Source organism: Amblyraja radiata, chromosome 3 (genome assembly GCF_010909765.2).
Source record: "Amblyraja radiata isolate CabotCenter1 chromosome 3, sAmbRad1.1.pri, whole genome shotgun sequence".
Classification (NCBI taxonomy): domain Eukaryota; kingdom Metazoa; phylum Chordata; class Chondrichthyes; order Rajiformes; family Rajidae; genus Amblyraja; species Amblyraja radiata.
This window is the reverse complement of record NC_045958.1, coordinates 66100651-66125438: the sequence shown is the minus strand read 5'-3', so window position 1 is coordinate 66125438 and position 24788 is coordinate 66100651. Positions and strand designations below refer to the sequence as shown.

Sequence of the window (24788 nt, the reverse complement as noted above, 5' to 3'; positions counted from 1 at the left end):
TCTATGTTATGACTGCAGGCTAAACCATTTTGTTGCACTGAAAAGTGCAATGACAATAAAATTGAATCTAATCATAGCCAATCTATGCTAGCCTCAACTCCTGTTGCCAACAGCCCTCAATTCCTCAACTATGAATCTATCTCCTCTTTAAACTTATCTAATGTTCTGGCTTCCACTTCTGCCCAGGAGCAGCTAATTCTTGAGAATCCCAACCCTCTGAGAGAGGAAATGCCTATGCACCTTAGTTTTAAATGACTTGGCCCTTAATTTTGTCATTATTTCCCCTTGTTTGTGACTCTCCCACTGGTGGATTTTTCCCCATTTGATGTTACTTTTACAATGTTATCTGTTCAATGTCAGTATCATTACATCACTTAACTTAGATGCACAGAATCTCTTGCCCAGAGTAGGGGAATCGAGGACCAGAGGACATAGGTTCAAGGTGAAGGGGAAAAGATTTAATAGGAATCTTTTTCACACATAGGGTGGTGGGTGTATGGAACAAGCTGCCAGAGGAGGTAGTTGAGGCCGGGACTATCCCACCATTTAAGAAACAGACAGGTACATGGATATGACAAGTTTGGAGGGATATGGACCAAGCGCAGGCAGGTGGGACTATAGCTGGGACATGTTGGCCGGTGTGGCCAAGTTGTGCCGAAAAGGGCCTGTTTCCACACTGTATCACTCTATGACTATAACTTCAGGTCTCATTATAGCTGCAGAACTAAATCATTTGAGATAATCTGCCCTTGTCATCAAGGTATAATTTGGCTGAATGTTTTATCAAGGACTCCTAGTAAAATTGAAGTTAGAAGGGAATGTTTATTAAAAAATACATTAGCAACCATACTAGCCATATTACCAAACTATACTTACTACTAATCTCCACAATACCAGAAATAGAAGCAAGAGAAACATTCTGTCTCTTGTACCTGCCGTGCCGTTCAATAAAATCATGGCTGATCTTTTACCCCTCACGTTTTCTGTACCACTACTATATCCAATGATTCCCTTGATATCTTTAAAAAAAATCTTCTTAATCTTTTGCTTTCAGTTGCAAGCAAAATTCAGTCTTGGTGAATCTTGAGCTTTCAGTTGCAAGCAAAATTCAGTCTTGGTGAATAAATATCTTCTAATTAATCTAACCACCTGATCCCTTATTTTGAGACTTGGCTACTGGTTCTCAACACTAGCCAGAAGTAAACATCATTCAGCATCAAGTCTGCCAAATCCTTGAGAATTTGGTGCACTTTAATTAAATAATTGCTAATTTAGCTAATTGGAAGTGCATACCTGGTCTGCTTAATCTCGCTGAATAAAACAAATTTGTCATTCTGAAATTAATCTGGTGAATTTTTTGTCCTTTCTCTAATTTAATGCATTTCCTCTTGTCCAAATACTCCTCACTATCTGGTTCAAAGCTTCATCTACAGCCCAAATTAATTGTTTGATTCACAAAGTTGCTGGTTCCAGCCAATTCAGGAAAAATCTGTCCCAGCAGAATAACTCCCTCTTTCCCCAGGTGTCTTACGATGTTGCTTCAGGATTGAGACCTTGATCCAACCATCTTTAGCTGCTTCAATGAACATACCTCCATCAAAAAGTCAGAGATTAAACTTAACCTATTGTTTACTCCATCATGTACATGTCCATTCCCTACACTTAAGAAAGCAGCTACGATGGAATGCTGTTAAATCGGAATAATATCTGATGGAGGGCAGGTGCCATTTGTACAACATGTCAATCAACCCATCTCCAGCAAGATAGAGTCTTAGCACCTCCTTTAGATATTTAACAGAATTACACTTAGACAAACAAGCAATATCCCGAGGATCACCAGAGACCAGAAACTTTGGATCAGATGCATAAATACGTTAGCCACAAGAATAAGTTAGAGGCATGACTAACCCAATATAAATCCAAGCTACTCAGTCTCTCTGCTCCTTGTGATAAATATTCTACAGACACTTTTACATTTCCCTTGATGCTATCTACCTCCTTATAGATAATCTGGGTTAATAAAAAATATGGGTAACAAATCAGGCACAATCTTGTCAATATCTTTCTGTAATTTACTGCATGGTGAGCTCACGTATGTCTTTGTGCTTTGAAGGGCTGAGGGAAAAGGAGAAAAATAATTCATTGATCTTTACATGTCTCTGATGACACTTCTAGTTGAGCATTGTGTGGAGCTGGATGTGATATGCCATTCTGTCCTTGCATAACTCATGATCAACATTGAGTAAGTCCTCCTGATTGCTTCACCTGATCTTTTACTTGTACCTTGTTTAATAACATAAGTGAACTAATACTTCCGAACAAAAATACTTGCAGCCCCATTCTAATTGATTCCTCGTGACTTTAAAATCCAGAATCCTACTTAATCTTCTCAGCGGGTAAAATATCAGTACTCTACTTTTTTTTTTATTATTGCAGCAGGAAAGGCAGCTTAAGAATTATATATATATATATTGATCTGTTGAGATTTTTGTCAGAGGAAGCCAAATTTACTTAAAACTTGATTGAAAACATATTAAAAATTTACTTGTTGCTGCCACCTTCTTTGTTATGACGGAGCAAAAGCAAACAGGGTTTTCATTTCAGATGACTGCTCAGTGTGACGTTTGTGCAGAAAGTAAATGCAACTCCAAGATATCACTGTTATGGGATGAAAGTTATTACAAGCGCCATGATTTGATGAGGGTTTCCACAGTTGCAACAAAGTGAAACTTTATGGTGCAATCTGTGCATCAGGTAGCCATTTATAATATTGGATAACAAGCATTTATTTCACACGTCCTGTGCAGTTTGAGTCATTTACCAAAATTTAAATATTCTCCTTAGTGTTTGCTGCTGGAGTATTCAGAAGAGCCTCCACCCCCTTTTATATAATCTTGAGAATTTACACATAGACAGATTAACTTTGTTTATTGCAGCACATGCAAACAGGACATTAATGTGCAAGTTATTAATGCACACCATACAAAGGTTACATTTCTATGAATGGAAATAGATGATTCGTCAGCAGTGATGAACTATTGTGCACTGTCATTTCAAGGGTAATATGCCGGTGGCATTTGCTCTGAAGCAGTTTTCTCATACGCAGGAGGAGCATTTGCAATCTGTTGAGTGGGAAAACAAAGATTCATTATTTTTAAGGAAGCGCGTGATAATCAAAAGGGCAGGAGCCAATGAACTGTTTAATACAGTGAAGAGTGTACAGCATCACTTTAATGTTACAGTGCTTAATTTAGAATGACGCAGAAACAAGTTAAACATTGTTAATTATTTAAAAAAGTACGTGGTCTACACACTATTAGTCTGTAGGCTTTAATTCTGCATCAATATGAAAGGAACAATGTTAGTTGTGAGTTGGGTATTGTGATTTTGAAGCATGATATAAAATCCAGATTTTATTGAGGATGGTTTACAGTGGACAGTGTATCAAATAAATCCAATGATACATCAGATTTCAAGTGTGCATCTGCTGAGCCTTTAGACTTTATAGATACAGCGTGGGAACAAGCCCACCGAGTCCCCGCCACCCAGTGATCACCCATACACTAGCACTATCCTACAGTAGGAGTCAATTTACAGAAGCCTACAACCCTGTACTTATTTGAAGTGTGGGAGGAAACCGGAGCACACTGAGAAAGCCCACGCAGTCACAGGGAGAACGTACAAACTCCATACAGACAGCACCCGTAGACAGGATCGAATCCGGGTCTCTGGTGCAGTTAAGGGGCTGTCCCACTTGGGTGACCTAATCTGCGAGTTTAGAAGAATGTCTTCAACCTTCAAACTCGCAGCATGGTCGACACGTGGTCCTAGGAGGTCCTATGAAGTCGCTGGAACTCTCCTTCATGCTCGAGGGAAGTTCCCGATTACTCGTGGCCTCAGCTAGGTCGCAGAAAATGTTTCAGCTTGTTGAAAAATTTTCCGCAAGTAAAATTTGGTCGGCATGGTTTTTTTTGACTCGTAGTGCAGTGGAGTGGGGTCGATATTTAGTTACAGGCAGTCGAGGGCAGCCGTAGGCAATCTCCTTCGCTGACCGGGCATTTTGATTGACTCATTGGAGTTTTCAGGACCAAGGAAAACCTAGCGGTAGGTAAAATGCCCGCTAAACTTTATTATACTTCTTAAAAGTGTCTCCACTCCTTCTCCCCCCCCCCTTCTCTCCCCTTCTCTCCTCCGCGCTCCCTAAAGGACTCACCGTACACTGCAGCCATTTTACCTTCCTCTTCATCGCGGGTATGAATTTCAGACAGCGCTCCCCCGCTTTCCCTGGCCCCCGCCTTTGCGATGTGTGTGTGTGTGTGCGAACGTGTGTGCGGTCGGTCGATCCAGCTCGCGGTTTCAACGCGGATGGTCGATGCAGCTCGAGGCTTTCCAGGCGAGTGCCCTCGAGCTTGAAGGTCGAAGACATTCTTCTTAACTCACGGATTAGGTCGCCCAAGTGGAACAGCGATTCTACCACTGTGCCACCCATTGACTTTCTTGAGGTTTTTAACTGTTTGGTCTCTGCAATTAATGCCGAAAGGCACTCTCCTGACAAAGAGTTGTGGATATAAGTCATAGTAAGGTGCAGCTCGTGGTATACCTCTGGTCTTACCAACCACCATTTACTCTTTTCTGGTGCCAAACTTGTCTTTGCAGTCAATGCGATTGGACTAGTTTTATAACAATCCTGCATACCTCTTTATATTTTCAACCTCCAAGTCCACTTTATTACTGACATCACTTTTGATTTTTATTGTGAAAGTGTTTTACTGATTGTTATATTCTGCCTTAATATCCAGGATATAATTTAATCTTCAAGTTTGTACATCACGCTTACCAAGAAACACATTTATAAGTTCTGCAAATATAAGTTTGTCCATTGCATAAATTTATGGAAGAGGCAAGTTCTTACCAGATTTGAATGAGTGTAATCTTTCATCGTATCTTTGGTCTCCAAAGGTGTTCCTTCTTCACTGTGATGGAGTGATGGCATGAAGGAACTAACTGCACTATTAGGTGCTTGTCGACTCTGAGATGATAAATATATTAATAAGTACACCACAGAACATGACTGCTGTTTCCAGAAATGGATAATACAATGATTAATGCAAGTAAGAAAAAAATGAAATATATGGTTTGCAAATTTATAAACAAAATGTTGATATAACCGACCATTCTGATTTCTGATGAAAAATCAGCTGTTTCTTTCTACACCGATAGAAAGAAATAACTCACCTGCTGTGTATTTTTAGTATTTCCTGATTTTATTTCAGACTTCCAACATCTATAGCATTCTGCTTTTGGACTGTTTTAAAATAAATAATGTATTTTCATATCAAACTCAAGTTTTTTTTTGCAGCAAATGTTTTGGGCTAATCTTCAGTGTCTGTGAAATACAATAGCTAATACAAATACATACTGAAAAATGTATGTAATGACTGAAGTAAACTAACAGCCGTTGCTGGATTCTTAGGACTGAAGTACCTATAAATTCAACTCGGCTCTTAGAAAATATTAAATTTTTCATTTCTACAGATGCTGCCTGATCTGCAGGGTATTTCCAACATACACACAGTATATGTCAGGTTAGGTAACTGGTTTAATTTTAGTTTCAGTTTTAGAGCTACAGCGCAGAAACAGGCCCTTCGGCCCATCAAGCCTGTGCTGACCTGCGATCCCTGCATATTAACACTATCCTACACACATTTATAAAAAGCCAATTAACCTACAAACCTGTACGACTTTGGAGTGTGAGGGAAACCGAAGATCTCGGGAAGATCCCGTACAGATAGTCGGAATTAAACCCGGGTCTCTGGTGCTGTAACGCTGTAAGGCTGCAACTCTACCGCTGTGCCACTGTGCCGCCCTATGACCATAGTTCCATTGCTTTGTTTTCTATCCTGTGTCGTCATTCATCTTCTGCTTACACCTCTGTCAGGCAGATCAGCTTCATGTCTTCTCCAACCTTTCCCAGTCAGCACTAACACCATCTGTGTCATAGGTCATCCCTGTCTCCACTTGAGCATAAGATAGACACAAAATGCTGGAGTAACTCAGCGGAACAGGCAGCATCTTTGGAGAGAAGGAATGGGTGACGTTTCGGGCCGAGGTCCTTCTTCAGACGGGTGAGGAGAGTTCCACTTGAGCATAGATATTCCCATTGTTCTCTTCACCCTCCCGTCTTCTCTGTCACGTAAAAAATCTATGAGAAATACTAGATATACCTAGAGATATTAACTATGTTTATCTCTCCATAAATGGTGCCTGACTTGCTGAGCACTTCCAGCATTTCCTGTTTTTATTTCAGATTTTCAGCATCTGCAGTTTATTGCTTTCAACTTTTAACAAGTTTTCTTGACGGAATATACTATTACTTTATTGTTTTTCAATAAATTGGTCATCAACCTTGAAACTGCAAAATCAGGTCCACAAAAAAAATCTACCTGGAGTATCAAGTATCCATTACGTTTCTTGTAGTACCAGCAACCGATTATCAGTAGGATTAAAATGATTATTACCAGAATAGCAATGCCAACGGCCCTGAAAAGAAGAAAAGGGAATGTCAATTCATACCATTATTAAAGTTTCATCTACCCTCTATCTGATTTTTTTAATGCAATTTTTAAATTTATTTCAATAATTACTAGCAAATTATTGCACATAAATTTTGATTAGATCTAACCATATTCTGGCATCTTGACTGTTTTGGGATTAGAAAATGTAGTTTTTATTGTGAAAGTGTTTTACTGATTGTTATATTCTGCCTTAATATCCAGGATTGAGCCTGAACTACCATTTCACTGTAGGCTTTTATCTCAGCTGTTTTGTCTTAATTCTATCTACTTACTTTAGTTTTGTAATAATTAATAGCATTCCCTTTCATTAATCTCAGTCTTATTTAGGAAAGTTGGCCCTCATTTTTCTCCTACATTTTTGTTGGGTTGATTACCTGTTCCAGATTTTGATTAACTGTTGTGTGAAAAAGTGTTTTGTTATGTTTCCCTAATATTTAATTTAAAGATTATTTCTCCTTGCTCTGGTTTCTCCGGACAGAAGATGTCGTTTATCCTTTATTAATCGTAAATATTTTATCAAAATCTCCCTTTGATTTTTGTTTCCTTTGAAAACATAGTATTATTTATAATGTAACCTCTTTAGTCCTGTTAAAGATTTGGTGAATCTTGGTTGCATACTGCCCAGGGTCAGTTTATGAACAATCGCCAAAGACTTTTAATGACAGAAAATTATTTCAACTTGACATGACTTTACCAAAACAAATTGAACTCATCAAATATGAAAATATTTTATTGAGAAAGAGAAGAGCCATAGACCTCTAGCAGGTTAGAACATACATTTATGCATTAAATAATAAGCATATTGAGAAAACTATTGTAAAAATATAGTGTTTATTACATTAAAAGACTTCTGGTTTCCATAGTCTGAAGAAGGGTCTCGGCCCAAAACGTCACCTTTTCCTTCGCTCCATAGATGTTGCCTCACCCGCTGAGTTTCTCCAGCATTTTTGACTACCTCTGGTTTCCATATATCATTTTACAAGGAAAATTCCTCTTGGTACTTTGTTTAAAAGGTAGTCTCATTTTGTACTCCAGCTGCAACATTTCCATTGTCTTTTGGAATAATACTGGCCTGTCTTTGATGTTGCACTAAAGCTTTTTTTAAATTGTTGGACCAAAATAAACGATCTCCAGAAAGCTATGCTAAAAGTGGGTCTTCCTGACATATGATTTAAGTCAGCTGCTTTATACGAGATTCTAGACTAATCGAGATGGTGGGCAATGTGAGTGCAGCTTTAGGTACCAAAGTTACATTTGTTCCACAGTAGCAAAAAGGCTTGTTTCCTGATTTGTTCTTCAGTCTCAATGTATAAAGTTCTCATCTTTCATGTTTGTAATTTCATGGAAAATGTGCCAGAATGTAATATTTATATCACAGAATCAGATCATGTAGCTGAACAGATATATGTTGGTACTGTACTCCACAGTTTCCTTCTCTTGCTTTGTTTTATCTTGTTCCATCAACACTTGCTATTTCAGTCTTCCTTGTGCACTTTACTGACATCCTTAAATATAACCATTTTAATAAGGAGACACTGTCAATACATGTTTTACCTAGTAGTAAATGATTAGGTCATAACAAGCTATAATTCAATAAAAACATGTAATAACACATTCCTTAGGCAAAGTTACTCATTTTGCATGGTTAGCCATACAAAGATAATTTATGACAATAACATTTTGGTTCCAGTAATGGCCCCTTCCATAAATCCAGCAATGTTATTTTTATTCTTTAGAACAATTGAAGAAACCATATGTATGGGGAATCGCCAATGCTTCAGATAAAGTTACTGTAAACCTACTTTTTTTACAGCAGAGATCTTTCAAATGTCAACTCATTTTGTAATTTACAGATAATTGTCAGAATCAGACCTTGGCTGAGACAGTAGATTAATAAAATAAGAAACAAAAAACAGTTTAACGGTGTTTAATATTAATCAGTCAGTGAATAATATTAATGCATTAAGTTAGTTCACAAATAGTGAAGGAGAAAAAGTGATCCAAATACTTGCATTCTCAATCAAAGAATATTCAAACTTACTCTTCTAATTTTAGGTAAAGTCCATCTCCCCTCAAACCAAAACCTCCTTGCAGAGTGTAATCAGTTTTTGGCATTTCTGCAGTCTGTCTAAGAAGCAAAAAAATGTACAACCATGAAAGTATTCCTGGAATATATTCAACGGAATACATTTTGTCTGTTCCTAAGATAAGCGATCATTAGTAATGGCAATAAAAACATCAATATCACTCAGTGAAAATTCTTAATCATGTTATAAAACATGAACAGTCTCAATCACATAATTAAATGCTGAACAAATCTTGTATATTTAATGATTATTTGATTGAATTAAAACTAATTCAAAACAAATTATTTTGATTGCACTAATGAGTAACTTACCCTTGTTAGAAGCTTGTGTTCACGTCCGTTAAGGTCTATATTCCAGGATTTAGTGATGGTATTTGCAATGCTGCTTCTTGTTTTCCACCCCTAAACCTCTGTATGGAATTCTCATGACTATCATGAGATCAAGGCCTGACCAGCAAGATTTTTTTTTAGCTCTTATTGACATGAATAAGCAGCAAACCAGCATGAAAAACTGTCTGCATTTTCAAGCTAATCTGCCTACTTCATGGCCACAAGACAGAAATTCAGTTCTAAAACCAAACAGCACCTCCCTGTGGCACTTTCTAGCATATTACTTCTTCCAGTGCCTGCTCTGTAAGAGGCACACGTTCCATTCAATTTGAAAGCTTTGTGCAAACATTTGTTTTCACTATTCCTGACCATAGGCTTTACTTTCTCTTTCCTTGTCTCCACCACATTCCAGCTCCCTTGGACAGTTTAGAATCCAGAATTCACCAAGAAAATTACACACACAAATCAAAGCGCAAAACAAGACTTTTGTGACACTAATCCCAAGTATAATACTTAGCACAAGATCAAAAATGTCACAGCTCCCATGGGATGGATCAATTATCTAGATGATGAAAATGAATTAAAGGGATTGTGCTGTCAGGAATGAGAGTCAACGCTGGTATATGTTTAGAAACAAAGAACAGCAGAGGCTGGTTTATACCAAATAAAGACACAAAGTGCTGGAGTAACTCAGTGGGTCAGGCAGCATGTGTAGGAAGGAACTGCAGATGCTGGTTTACATCAAAGATAGACACAAAATGCTGGAGTAACTCAGGATGTCAGGCAACATCTCTGGGGAAGAGAAATACTGCAGGTGATGTTTGGGTAGACACTTCTTCAGACTCCCTGGAGAAAAGAGATAGGTGACATTTCAGGTTGGGACGCTTCTTCAGACTGTTGTTTAGCTGGGTTGTGTATATTTAGGTACCTGAGGGACATTTTTTGTGATTCCATATCGAGTTAACAGCTAATTAGATTACAGTGGGTCTCAAGTATATGTAGTTAAGGTATCCCATTTGCCTCTCTTAGGATCGAGGAGCTTGCGTGCACTTAAGACAGTGAGGACTAAACTAACTGGATCTATGCTCCTGGCAGGGTCACCCATGATGGACAGTCGAGGAAGAACATGCTGACAAAGAGTGACCCAAAAAGAAGCCCACAACAGGTGGTGGACGGTGGTTGGCCAGTAGGTGGAGCGCCACAACGGCTGCGAAGGCAGAAGATGGCTGTAGGAGGAATAGACCCAACTCTCTTGGTGTCCAAAGGTACACAAAAATGCTGGAGAAACTCAGCGGGTGCAGCAACTGAAGGAAATAGGCGACGTTTCGGGCCGAAACCCTTCTTCAGACTGATGAGGGGTGGGGGGGAGAAGGAAGGAAAAAGGGAGGAGGAGGAGCCCGAGGGCGGGGGGATGGGAGGAGACAGCTCGAGGGTTAAGGAAGGGGAGGAGACAGCAAGGGCTAGCAAAACTGGGAGAATTCAACGTTCATGCCATCCGGACGCAAGCAACCCAAGCGGAATATGAGGTGCTGTTCCTCCAATTTCCGGTGTTGCTCACTCTGGCAATGGAGGAGACCCAGGACAGAGAGGTCGGATTGGGAATGGGAGGGGGAGTTGGTGCTGAGCCACCAGGAGTTCAGGTAGGTTATTGCGGACTGAGCGGAGGTGTTCGGCGAAACGATCGCCCAACCTCCACTTAGTCTCCCCGATGTAAATCAGCTGACATCTAGAGCAGCGGATGCAGTAGATGAGGTTGGAGGAGATACAGGTGAACCTTTGTCGCACCTGGAACGACTGCTTGGGTCCTTGAATGGAGTCGAGGTGGGAGGTGAAGGGACAGGTGTTGCATTTCTTGCGGTTGCAACGGAAAGTGCCCGGGGAGGGGGTGGTACGGGAGGGAAGGGAAGAATTGACAAGGGAGTTGCGGAGGGAGCGGTCTTTGCGGAAGGCAGACATGGGGGGAGATGGGAAGATGTGGCGAGTGGTGGGGTCACGTTGGAGGTGGCGGAAATGGCGGAGGATTATTTGTTGTATTTGCCGGCTGGTGGGGTGAAAGGTGAGGACTAGGGGGACTCTGCCCTTGTTGCGAGTGCGGGGATGGGGAGAGAGAGCAGTGTTTCGGGGTATGGATGAGACCCTGGTGCGAGCCTCATCTATGGTGGCGGAGGGGAATCCCCGTTCCCTGAAGAACGAGGACATTTCCGATGCCCTGGTGTGGAACGTCTCATCCTGGGAACAGATGCGGCGTAGGCGGACGAATTGGGAGTAGGGGATGGAGTCTTTACAGGGGGCAGGGTGGGAAGACGTGTAGTCCAGATAGCCATGTGAGTCAGTTGGTTTGTAGTGTATGTCGGTCAGAAGTCTGTCCCCTGCGATGGAGATGGTGAGGTCAAGGAATGGTAGGGAAGTGTCGGAAATGGTCCAGATGTATTGGAGTGCCGGATGGAAGTTGGTGGTGAAGTGGATGAAGTCAGTCAGTTGTGTGTGGGTGCAGGAGGTGGCCCCAAAGCAGTCGTCAATGTAACGGAGGTAGAGGTCGGGGATGGGGCCCTGGTACGTATTGAACAAGGATTGTTCAACGTACCCGACAAAGAGGCAGGCGTAGCTGGGGCCTATGCGTGTGCCCATAGCTACGCCTTGTGTTTGGAGGAAATGGGAGGAGTCAAACGTAACGTTGTTGAGGGTGAGGACCAACTCCGTTAGGCGGAGGAGGGTGTCAGTGGCTGGGTATAGGCTGCTCTAGATGTCAGATGATTTACATCGGGGAGACTAAGCGGAGGTTGGGCGATCGTTTCGCCGAACACCTCCGCTCAGTCCGCAATAACCTACCTGAACTCCCGGTGGCTCAGCACTTCAACTCCCCCTCCCATTCCCAATCCGACCTCTCTGTCCTGGGTCGCCTCCATTGCCAGAGTGAGCAACACCGGAAATTGGAGGAACAGCACCTCATATTCTGCCTGGGTTGCTTGCGTCCGGATGGCATGAACGTTGAATTCTCCCAGTTTTGCTAGCCCTTGCTGTCTCCTCCCCTTCCTTAACCCTCGAGCTGTCTCCTCCCATCCCCCCGCCCTCGGGCTCCTCCTCCTCCCTTTTTCCTTCCTTCTCCCCCCCCACCCCCCATCAGTCTGAAGAAGGGTTTTGGCCCGAAACGTCGCCTATTTCCTTCGCTCCATAGATGCTGCTGCACCAGCTGAGTTTCTCCAGCATTTTTGTGTACCTTCGATCTTCCAGCATCTGCAGTTCCTTCTTGAACATCTCTTGGTGTCCACGCTCTTTGGGCCTAAGTCTGTCTTTTTTGTGTTGTGGCTGTCCATGCACCGATCTTCCCATGTTAAAAGATGTCCCGCACAGGTTTCCACCTGGAGGGACAGACCATCTGTACATCTTTGTGAGAGATCTGTGGAGATCATGAGGAGGACAGTGATCGTCTGGCATCTCCCAATCATGAACTGACACACGGGTGGTGGCTGTCAGATTCAGTCGCTGGGCTCTTCCACTCTGCTCACCCCAATAGAGGAGGGAGCTGGAAAACACAGCCCTAAACAGCCAGCTTTGCAACATCCCTTAATGGACGACTGTTCCCAGTGGGATCTCCTCCATGTGGACAGAAGAAAACAAAATATGATTTTGGAGCCTGGTATGTACGGACACTTCTTGACATTAAAACCAGTAATCAGCCTGAAAGATGAACAACTATGGTTGAGAAGGGATTGCAGAGGTTCAAATTGATATTGCAGCAATCGCTAAGACCAGACTGCAGAAGAAGGCAGCTGAGGGAGGAAATGGGGGGGGGGGGGGGTTACACCTTCTGGAAAAGACAAACTGATGGTGAGTCCAGGATGCATGGCACTGACTTTGCTATTTGTAGCAAACTAGTTTGCCTGCTTCCTGAACTCCCTGTGAGCATCAAGATGGTCACTGTGGTGAGCGACTGCGCCCCACTTTGAACTCGCAGGAGGAATTCAACGAGGTTATCAATGTCAAAAGGACACAAAGTGCTGTGGTAACTCGGCAAAGCAGGCAGTATCTTTCAACAATACATATCAACAATTGTCGTCTGGCAAATGTGAATCACTTTCCATATCTTAGTACCCACCTCCCCTCCAATACAGACCTTGATAATGTTACATCACACACATACACACATACATACATACATACATACATACATACATACATACATACATGCATACATACGTGCATACATACATACAAACATACTAAAAAAAATGGCACATCAGCCACACCAACATGGAGACCTTAGCATAAGATGGAGCAACATGGAGAATCACTGTTCACAAACAAGCTGCACTTCATGCACTCTGACAGGCTGTAAATTATAAGGGCTAGCAAGGAAATGAGAGACTCACCAGCAAGAAGGCCCAACCACATCCCACCACCAATAAGACTCATCCATGCCCACTATAATAAAGTCTGCGTCTCCAGTATCAGCCTCTTCAGCCATCTCAAGACCCACCCTCCAGGAAGGCAATCTTACTCGACTTTGTGTGATCATTGAGCATGATGATTCCATTTGCACACAGTGTTAGTTTGTGTAATGTCCTCAAATCTAAGCAAGAGATTGTGCTTGCAAGTCAATTCTTTAAGCCTTTTTTAAAAACTCACGTGCGGTGATGATATATTACCCAGTCTCTGATGAGACTGCTAAGTATGTTAATAAGTGCCTGGAAGATTGGAAGAAATACTTGACTACTTGGCACTAGGCATATCAATTCACCCTGGCGTGAGAGCTGTGATCCATCCAATATTGAATGCAATGATGTCGTAAGTGTTGGACTCACATGAGTCTGGTCCTTCCCAATTAGGTCTAGTGTCAGCCACAACATTTTAATTCTATCAGATAATTCTTTAATCTAAAAAATTATTCCGCAAAAATTCTAGTTGAAGTATAATACAGAAGATTAACTAAATCTTTGTGTGAATTGACTGAAGGAGTAGAGTAATAAATGCATTGTCTACACCAAGCTTTAAGACATTTTCTTGATACCTGGTGAGGAAATGTTTGTGCAATTAGCAAAAGAAATTATTTTAAAAGATAAACTGATTCATCTTTTCCATCTTTTTCTCATTTTTCCCTCATTGCCCTCCAAACATTTACAATGTACAACTTGGGCAAGCAGTAATATTTAGGCAAAATGGATGTATTTCTTTTTATGATATTGGAATTGCACTCAGAATAAATGGTTAAAGCTGCACAGGAGAATCAGTTTCTCCTTTCATTTTTTTTCAACCACTGACAAGATATTCACATATCATTACATCTTTGGATTTTAATTTACAAACAATTCTTTGTATAAGATGATGCAGCACATTTTCACTCTCACCCCATGGGATCCGAATATGGAATGTATTATTTGTCGTTCACTTACTAATTTCTTTGGATTTTAATCCTCTGATCCATGTGAGGCTATTGCAGCACAGGAGCTGTGGATGTAATAGGCATCTTTAAACAAAAGTCTTCTGTTAAGTAAAATGAGCATTATGACTCTGAAAGTATGTCAGCTGACTCAATTAGTTTCTAACTCAACAAAATAAAAGCTCACTCTGACAGCCTCGTGATAAATTCCGACAGTTATGGGAATAGCAAAGAGTAAAAGAATCTGGAAACATTGCAACAGTAAAAGAGCGTGGTACAGAAACCTTCTGCCACAGATCATGCACAATTGACCTTTTAAAGTGAGTCATTTCAGGTTAGGAAAAATGCCCCAAACCAGTCCTGTTGCAAAATAGAGACATAAAAAGTTACTAAAAGTTGTAATATCAAGGTCATAACAGTCTCATTGGGACTGTAATTCTGGAATTAGTTCTGGCTTCAGACGATGTTCTTGAGTCCTGTAGGTTTATTACTGTCCCATGTACAAAGATACAGTGAAAATGTTTGTTTTGCATGCTCTGCAAACAGATCAGATACACCTTACACAAATATAATCAGATCAAAACTCAAGTATAATAGTTAGAGCAAAGGGGAAGATATAGAATGCAGAATATAGATCAGCATTGAGGCGGGATGGAAGATTGCAACCTTCACGTGGTCTGCCCTGTTTCGACGAATGCAATTAACCCGGCGTGCACAATAAAATAAGATCAAATAGAACAAGTTGTCCTACAACTTTAGGCTGTGCATGCCATACGCAAGAAGAAGAAGCATTGTAGCACGTTGTTCAATATCAAATTCAGATTGATATAAACCAGGGTTCCTTGTTCACATGAAGCTCACAGAGTGAATAGTACACATATTGATGATAAATATAATAAATACAATGATGAGTGCAAATCAGCAGAATTATGCATGAATTGTAGTGCAATCCAAAGTAGCGCAGGAAATACTAAAATATAATAAATTAAGAATGGGAGTATATGGCAGCAGCTCTGGAAAGGGGGTATGAAAGAAGTGATTGTTTCAAGAATCTGACAACAGTGGGGGAAAACCTGTTAAGTCTGGTCATCTGGGGTTTCAAACTCCTGTATCTTCTTCAAGAAGCGAGAAAAGCAAATGACCGGGGTGGCAGGCATCCTACTTGATGCAAATTTTTTTTTTTAAATGGCGTGGCCCTGTCCAGTCGCCGTTGTGGCAGCTCCGCGAAAATTGTGTGTGTTTTTAACTTTCATGTTCCTTTTTATGATTGTGTTTATAGTTTGTTTGGTTGTTTGTTTGTTTGTCTTTTTGCACAAAGTCCGCGAGCATTGCCACTTTTCATTTCACTGCACATCTCGTATGTGTATGTGACGAATAAACTTGACTTGAAATCTGAAGATGTGAAGATGAACTGAATGGAAGGAAGTATCAAGCCTATGATGGAATGGGCTATGTTCACCACTCTGCAAGTTCAGAAATTCAAGAGCAGAGCAGTTGCCACTGATTGCTAATAGATTAATTTCAGTTAGTGGAACTGAATGGAGGTTCAGAAGAATCCTCGTGGACATGTTGAGTCTTCTCAGATGCCTAGGAAATTGAATATGCTGATACTTTTTTTTGTATCATCACATGTGAACGGACCAGGTTTGCTGTCAACTATTTCTACACCAGCTCCATTGACGAGGACATGGTTGCATTCTGCCACAACCTCCCAACCCAGAACAATTTTTAATGTTTTTGTTACGTGTATTATAGAATAATAAATAATAAAGTCTCATATTTCACATGGGCAGCTAGTTCTACTCCCTACACACTAGGGGCAATTTATAGAGGCCAATTAACCTACAGACCTGCATGTCTTTGGGATGTGGGAGGACACCAGAGCACCCAGAAGAAACCCACGTGGTCTCAGGGAGAATGTGCAAACTCTACACAGGCAGCACCCGAGCTCAGGCTCGAACCTGGGTCACTGGTGCTGTGAGGCAGCAGCTCTACCATCTTAATTTCTTGCATTATGCTATCTAATGAATGAACTGAGAAGTAATATAAGGAAATGTCCAAAGCTACATGACCCTTGGTTAATAGTCATCTGCATTGAAAAATTGCCTAATCATTCATCTCATTGTTGGTTGTGGTACACGGTTGTATGCAGATTAACTGCTCTATTTGTCTATGTGAACAATGACAATATTTTTAAGAGTTAATTTAATAGGAAAATTGTACAAATGTTTATTTTGCTCCATTATGCTGTTAGATTCATTGATTCAATTAGTTTAATCTCTTTACAACATTTTATGGATTATAAATTTTGTGAAAATGATTATTTCTAACTGAAGGAGACCACATTTTGGAATGTGGTGGAGTGGTAGATATACCTAAGCACGTTGACACTGAGGTGGAAACAAGTTGACATAATGATGGCACATATGTCCCAAGGTCACACCAGAGCACAGTGCCAGGCAGTGCAGTGGATAGGCATAGAGTTGAAGATTAGGGAAAGGATTTTTTGGCAGAAATATTATTTGCTTTTCTAATAGTTACAAAAAAATTCTGCTCAATTAGTATTGGATGTTGGACATACAGACTGTATAGAAATAATGGAGCATGTAAAGAGAGTTATTTGCTGTTATCAGCATGCACATGGAAACTGAAGTCAAATGATGTAGCCAAGAGGAATTACTTGGATGGGAAATAGGAGCCAGGGACAGATTTTAGTTTAGTTTAATTTGGAGATACAACATGGAAACAAGTCCGTTGGACAACTGAGCCCACGGCAATCATCAGTCACTGTAGGGAATGGATGAGACAGTGCAATAACATAAAACTTGTGTACACAGGTTTACTAATGGTGGGCGTGGTCAGCCAAAGGGTCTGTTTGTGTGTGGTAACTCTAAACTAAACTGAACTAATGTCATTTCTTGGAAAAATATGGTGCAATGTATCATTGCATATCCTTTTATACAATTCTTCACTTTAAGATGAAGCCTTTATGTTATCACATTCCAAGTGAACTTTGAGTTTAATGCACTTTGCTACTTTCTCTGCACTTTGCGCTTCCAGCCAGGAATCCGCCAAACTCCCAAATCCCAACAGAGGGTAACGGGGTACTGGCAGATGGAGAAAGTTCACACGCAACATTCTGGGAAGATTGGTCCTTCCGATTGTCTAATTAGTTCACCAACCCAAAAATCCAAACCAATTGCAGATTATGATCTCTGCTCATAGGCTCTCTTTTGTTAATTAAAGGTAAATAGAGCTATTGACATTTGGCAATACTAAAGGAAGAATATATTCTACCTTAACATCTTTATTCATCAAAGACATCTATATCAGACAACACTTGCAGCAAAGAACAAGACGGGTCTTGACCTGAAACGTCACCCATTCCTTCTCTCCAGAGATGCTGCCTGTCCCGCTGAGTTATCCCAGCATTTTGTGTCTATCTTCCGTTGAAACCAGCATCTGCAGTTCCTTCCTACATAATCAAGTATCAAATTGTGTTTGATAATCCCAGTGCCTCCATTTCCACCAAAATGATCAGCTGATTTTTCATAAGAACTAGTCTTTTTCAGTAAAAAGATCATACCAGGCAGCTGGATTTTACTCCTTCATTTCAATTCACTTTCTTAGGCTGTACATCTTTCTTTGAATTTACAAGAAGGATTTACCCTTAACTTCAAATGTCTTTTATTGCTTAATGTGTCTTATCAAGATTACACCCTGTCACATTCATATAGCTCAAGTATTTTGCCTTCAGGGTCATATCTTGCTAATCTTTGGGTCCCTCTAAAGTTTATAAAGCCTTCACTACAATTAAGCATCATACTTGAAGTTGTTATTGCTCTCCAACCTGGATGATGGTGCTTACTACAATTGAATACAAATATTAAGATAATTCTAAAGGAGGATTATTTTACTTTGACACCTTTATTAAAGGCATTGATTGCATTTGTAGCCATGTACTCTGGATTTTTTGGAACCTCTATTAACTGGAATTTGTGATTAGGATATTACTGCACGTTGCTATTTGCCACAATTGATTTGCTGCCAAAGTTTACATTTTTATTTACTCATTTGCAAACAATGCAGCTTGCACAAAATGTGATTATCTTTGTGCTTTGGCTTGGTTCCCCATTTCTGTCACTTATTGCCTTCATGTGGTGCAGTGGAGGTGAGGGTTGAATTACAACCTTTTGGTGAAATTACCACAAAGTCAGGAGAGAGACCTGCTCAAGATCTGTGGAGCTTTGGTCTGATTGCCTGATACACTGCTGGGAAGCAATCAAGGGCATACTTCAAGAGGTTCTTGTAAGGGTTTTGAGAAAGCAAGAGTGACATGCCAACTCCAAGAAAAAAAACTACTTTGGCAGTTGATGGAGGATGAGTACCAAGAGATAAAGAGCCAACACATTTTTTCCTTGAAGTTCTCCAACATAATCTTCTAAATCTGTGTCCCATTTTTGAGCACAATAAGAAATGGGAGGCATGGTGGCGCAGTGCCGGAGACCCGGGTTCGATCCTGACTATGGGTGCTGTCTGTAAGGAGTTTGTACGTACTCCGGGTGATCGCATGGATTTTCTCCGAAATCTTTGGTTTCCTCCCACATTCCAAAGACGTACAGGTTTGTAGGTTAATTGGCTTGGTATGAATGTAAAATCGTCCCTAGTGTGTATAGGATAGTGTTAATGTGTGGGGATCGCTGGTCGTTGCAGACTCGATGGGCCGAAGGGCCTGTTTCCATGCCGTATCTCTAAACTAAACTAAACAAAAATGCTCACACTTCTTCCAAAAGATAGCCAGAGGGAGTTCTGTGATCAGAAACCTTAAAGAAGAGAATGGATAAGTCGAATTAATGCAGGCGAACATATAAAGGATTCTTATCATCGATTATTTTTTTTTACTCAAAGAGTTGTTTTCACTCCACTTTTTAGCTGATTTTCTTTCTGATGCATTGGTAATTTATGCAGAACTATTGCCTTGTCTTGCCAGAATTCAAGGATGTCACTGTTCTGGGCCAGAGTACGGACATGAGGACAAATAAATAGTCTGGACTATGGGTAGTGTGTGTTGGTGGAGCCAGGATTGAGGTTAGGAACACAGAGAGGGGGGTAGATCAGGAACATTGGCAGATTTGCAGGAGGAGCTGAGGTCTGGAGGATTGTGCTTTTCAGATGGTTTTACTGTAATCTCTATAATTATAAATCCTGATCCACATCTGATCTTAGATGTGTGTGTTTGTGTATAACCACATCTTCTCGAAAAATCGACCGCTAACGGTAAAATCTTCACATATTCCTGCAGAGATTTATCCCGTGAACTCCGAAATTGCCTCATCTGAAAAATTCATGCATTATTTCTCGAGTTATTAATCAAAATGTTAAAAAATCTGAAATAACTTAGAAAATAAAACCGGCTGATGACGTCACAATGGATCTGCTTCGCATGGCCTGCGCTGAGTTCCACGCGCTGCGAGTGACGTCACCCCCCCCGACCACTCCCCCACGTACTCAGGCCCTGGAGCCAGCAGCCTGGAGTATTGTGTTCGGGAACCAGCCCTTCCCTGTGACGACCCCCCCCCCCCCCCCCCACCAGGCTCTGGATTGAAACCGCTGAAGACGCAGTCCTTTGGTTGACGCCCGCCCCGCTGCCCGCTCCCCGCTCCCCGCTCCCCGCTCCCCGCTCCCCGCTCCCCACTCCCTTCCTCCTCTCCTCCCCATCCTCCTCCTCTCCCCCCTCCTCCTCACCCCCCTCCTCCTCTCCCCCTCCTCCTACTGTCCCCCCTCCTCCTCCTCTCCCCCCTGCTATCCCCCCTCCACCTCTCTCCTCTCCACCTCTCTCCTCTCCTCCTCTCCCCCCTCCTCCTCCTCCTCCTCTCCCCCCTCCTCCTCCTCGCCCCCCCTCCTCCTCCTCTCCCCTCCTTCTCTCCTCCTACTGTCCCCCCTCCTCCTCTCCCCCCTGTTCTCCCCCCTCCACCTCTCTCCCCTCCACCTCTCCCCCCTCCTCCTCTCCCCCCTCCTCCTCTCCCCCCTCCTCCTCTCCCCCCCCTCCCCTCCTCCTCTCCCCCCTCCTCCTCCTCATCTCCCCCTCCCCTCCTCATCTCCCCCTCCCCTCCTCATCTCCCCCTCCCCTCCTCATCTCCCCCTCCCCTCCTCCTCATCTCCCCTCCTCCTTCTCTCCTCCTCCTACTGTCCCCCCTCCTCCTCTCCCCCCTGCTCTCCCCCCTCCTCTCCCCCCTCCACCTCTCTCCCCTCCACCTCTCCCCCCTCCTCCTCTCCCTCCTCCTCCTCTCCTACCTCTCTCCCCTCCCCTCCTCTCTCCCCCCCCTCCCCGGCCTCTCTCCTCTACCCCCTCTCCCTCCCCCTTCCCCTCTCCCTCTCCGCCTTCCCTTCTCCCCCCCTCTATCTCCCCCCTCTCTCTGCCCCCCTTTAAGGATTTGCATCAACCATAAAGATTTAAACACTGCCATCAAACGACCACACCACCCGATGCGGACGGTGGAAGAGGTCGCAGCCGAACTGGGTTAAGCCACAGTCTTTTCTGTCCTAGACGCAAAGAACTCATTTTGGAAAATACCGCTAGACCATGCATCTTCCATGTTAACCACATTCGCAACACCCTTCGGATGCTACCGATTCTTACGAATGCTATTTGGCATCAATTCAGCCAGTGAAGTTTTCCAACGTACGATGGAACAACTCTTTACTGGCTACCCATTCAACATAATTGTGGACGACAAGAACATGACTCAAACCTGAAGCAGGTCCTGTATCGTGCCAGAGAAGTAAATCTCAAACTCAACCCCCTTAAGTGCAGGTTTCGGGTCGACGAAGTAACTTACGCGGGCCACGTGTCCACCAACAACGGACTCAGGCCAGACCCGTCTAAAACCATTGCCATCAACGAAATGCCAGCACCTATGGACGTGACAGCTCAACAATGATTTCTAGGCATGTTAAACTACCTGGGAAAATTCATCCCAAACTTCAGCGAGAGACAACTGACCCACAAGGATACACACTGGTCCTGGCACCAACACCAGCAGAGGGCATTTGAAACCCTCAAACAACTAATGTCTTGCGCTCCAACCCTCACATACTTCGATGCCAAGTTACCCGTCACCCTCACCTGTGATGCCTCCCAGTTTGGACTCTTGCCTACAAGACAATGGGAAAGGTCCCAGACCAGTTGCCTATGCCTCCCGCACCATGACCAACACTGAACAGTGCTCCGCTCAAATCGAGAAGGAGCTACTCACAGTAACTTTTGCCTGCAAGAAATTCAAGGACTTTATCTTTGGCAACCCGATCATGGTTGAAACCGATCATCAGCCCCTGCTCAGTATCCTCAGTAAACCGATCCACACGGCACCAGCGCGTTTGGATTGGATTGGATTGGATTCAATTTATTGTCATTGTCTCAATTAAGAGACACCGAAATGCTATTTTCCTTACAGTCATACAAATAAATTAAAAAAAGCACAAAACACAGAATTCCACGACACAACATCCCCACAGCGGCACCAAAGTTCCCCACTGTGAGGGAAGGAACCAAAGTCTAGTCAGCCTCCTCGCTGATCTTCCCAGATGTTCACCCATGGTCGGGGCCTCCAGAGCACCCCGTAGTCGCCGCTAAGGGTGGCCCGATGTTCAGGCCCTCTCGCCGGGAATGATGGAACCCCGACGTCGAACGGGAGAACATCCTCTGCGGCCCGGACCTCCAAATCGTCCACCTCCCACTGGAGTCCGCGGCTGCTGAAGTCCACAGGCCGAGCTGGGCAGAGATTCACGCTGGCGACCCCTGACAAAGGGTCGCAGGACTCCGCGATGTTGGTCAGCGCCGCCCGCGTTGGGAGCTCCGCGATGTCGATGCAGCAAGCCCAACACTCCTGAGCTCCAAACGGCGATCCCAGGTGAGGCATCGCCCGCCCCGCGATGTATCCAGCGCTGCACCGCCATTGCTGGAGCTCTGGTCGGTCCCGGCAGGAAAGGCCGCGCCAATCCAGTAGGTAGGCCGCGGGGTGGGAGGGGGGGGGACGAGGACACGACTCGAATAATAGTCGCATCCTCTCCAGGAAGCGACTGAAGGACGGTTTCCCCCGTACCGTACCCTCTTCCCCCCACATATAAAAAAAACAAAAAAAAACATACTTCAAAAATAACAAAAAATAAAAAAGATACCGGACTGAAGGCGGAGGCAGCCAGTAACAGCGCCACCGGATGTCCAAGTGAGTTTACATAATGCGTTTACAACGCATTATGATGGAACTACAGAGATATGACATCAGACTAACCTACAAACGCGGTAAGGACATGCACTTAGCTGACACCCTCTGGTCAACAACAGAGCCACGCTCGTACCCGGTCAGTATTGACAACGGCATATATCGGCGAACCCGCCAACACCTCCTCCCGGTTAATGAATCGGCACCTCCACGTCCTTACCCGGACCAGCCTGCTGGTCTTCCCTCACGCTCCGTGAATGCCACTCCAGCGATTCCTCTGCCGGTGCCAGCACCATCCCTGCCTTCCCCAGTGCCCCCATCTCCACCGGTGTCTTCTTCGCCGCGTTCACCCGATCAGGGACTTGCTCCCTCAGAGAAGGATAAGGCGCATGAGGGCTACTACCGTACATGTGCAGGTCGAGTCTGCAAGCCAAACCCGCTCATTGGAAAATTAATCCGGGTACACTTGAACTGTGCATGACCCGTCTTGTTTTATGTGCTCACATATGCACAAGATGTACATGTAAAATAATAAATGCTCACACCTTATACTGGTGTTTTACAATATGTTCCACTAACCACTCCATATATGCTTTGCTTCTTTAAGAGGAAGGATGTAGATTAACCCGTATTAATCCATGCCATTTATAATCTCTACACATATGTGCATGCCACCCATTACATGGTATTACGGTACTACACAGCTTTACACTAGCAAGGTCAGCCTGCTCTCTCTCACAAGCCACGCCGAGCTTGATGAGAATGGCTGGCAATTTAAATGTTCCTGTTTGCTTATGGAATAAAGATTGATCTTTCACTATGTGTGTTGTTGTGGATCAATCACAAACATTAACGATTTAGACGGGGGAAATAAATGTGACATCTCCAAGTTTGCAGATGACACAAACCTGGGTGGCAGTGTGAACTGCGATGAGGATTCTATGAGGCTGCAGGGTGACTTGGATAGGTTGAGTGAGTGGGCTGATGCAGTATAATGTGGATATGAGGTAAAGTAGTAATGAGGTTATCCACTTTGGTGGCAAGACCAGGAAGGCAGATTATCATCTGAATTGTGTCAGATTTGGAAAAAGGGAGGTGCAACAAGACCTCGGTGTACTTGTACATCAGTCACTGAAAGTAAGCATGTATGTACAGAAGGCAGTGAAGAAAGCTAATGGCGTGTTGGCATTATTGCGAGAGAATTTGAGTTTAGGAGCAAGGTGGTCCTACTGCAGTTGTACAGGTCCCTGGTGAGACCGCACTTGTAGTATTGTGAGCAATTTTGGTCTCCTAATTAGAGGAAGGATATTATTGCTATTGAGGGAGTGCAGCGTAGGTTCACCAGGTAAATTCCCAGGGATGGCGGGACTGACATATGCTGTAAGAATGGATTCGGCTGGGTTTGTATTCACTGGAATTTAGAAGGATGAGAGGAGATCTTATAGAAACATATAAAATTCTTAAAGGATTGGACAGGATAGATGCAGGAAAAATGTTCCCGATGTTGAGGGAGTCCTGAACCAGGGGTCACAGTTTAAGAATAAGGGGTAGGCTATATAGGACTAAGATGAGGAAAAACTACTTCACCCAGAGAATTGTGAATCTGGAATTCTTTGCCACAGAAGGCAATGGAGGCCAATTCATTGGATGTTTTCAAAAGAGAGTTAGACTTAGCTCTTAGGGCTAAAGGAATCAAGGGATATGGGGAAAAAGCAGGAACAGAGTACTGATTTTAGATGATCAGCCATGATCATATTGAATGGCAGTGCTGGCTCGAAGGGCCGAATGGCCTACTCCTGCATCTATTTTTTAATGTTTCTATGTAATTTACAAGCTGAAACTCATCCGATTCTATTTGGCGCTGCGTTCAAACTCACAGATTCACAAAAAATACATATCAAAGTGAAATAGAAGCATGTTTAGGAACTAATTGCATCCAATTGAGGGCAGCACAGTGGCATTGCTGGTCGAGCTACTGTCTCGCAACACCAGATATCCAGGTTCGATCTTAACCCCAGCTCCTGTCTGGGTGGAGTCTGTACGTTCTCTCTGTGACCACATGGGTTTTCTCTGGGTTCTCCAATTTCCTCGTTGGTTTGTAGGTGAATTGGCCTCAGTAAATTGCTCCCACCGTGTAGGGAGTAGGTACGAAGGTGGATTAGCACAGAACAAGTGTGAACAAGTGATCTGTGATCGGC

The 24788-nt window shown here is 43.1% G+C and overlaps 1 protein-coding gene across 3 annotated transcripts; it reads right to left on the bottom strand.

Annotated features, from left to right (window-relative positions):
- Positions 1-2909: 2909 nt before the first annotated feature.
- Positions 2910-14452, bottom strand: mlana (melan-A). Of its 3 annotated transcripts, none has more exons than XM_033017197.1 (5): positions 14382-14452; positions 8617-8703; positions 6444-6540; positions 4913-5029; positions 2910-3122 (listed from the first exon to the last, which is right to left on the bottom strand). In XM_033017197.1, the coding sequence occupies exons 2-5, from the start codon at positions 8688-8690 to the stop codon at positions 3054-3056; spliced, it is 357 nt and encodes a 118-aa protein (XP_032873088.1). In that variant the 5' UTR covers positions 8691-8703; positions 14382-14452; the 3' UTR covers positions 2910-3053. The 3 variants fall into 3 exon arrangements, with proteins under 3 accessions (XP_032873088.1, XP_032873089.1, XP_032873087.1); XM_033017198.1 differs by lacking the exon at positions 14382-14452 and adding an exon at positions 8974-9283 and having other exon boundaries at positions 8617-8699; XM_033017196.1 differs by lacking the exon at positions 14382-14452 and adding an exon at positions 8974-9272.
- Between the last annotated feature and the right edge of the window lie 10336 nt (positions 14453-24788).

What these genes read in the sequence shown, in the direction of transcription:
- mlana (XM_033017197.1), bottom strand. Translation starts at nt 8,690, where the DNA reads ATGCCAAAAACTGATTACACTCTGCAAGGAGGTTTTGGTTTGAGGGGA. An exon ending in CTTTACCTAAAATTAGAAGA is followed by an intron (nt 6,541 to 8,616) that starts GTAAGTTTGAAT and finishes TCTTCTTTTCAG; the next exon opens with GGCCGTTGGCATTGCTATTC. An exon ending in ATTACACTCATTCAAATCTG is followed by an intron (nt 3,123 to 4,912) that starts GTAAGAACTTGC and finishes CCCACTCAACAG; the next exon opens with ATTGCAAATGCTCCTCCTGC.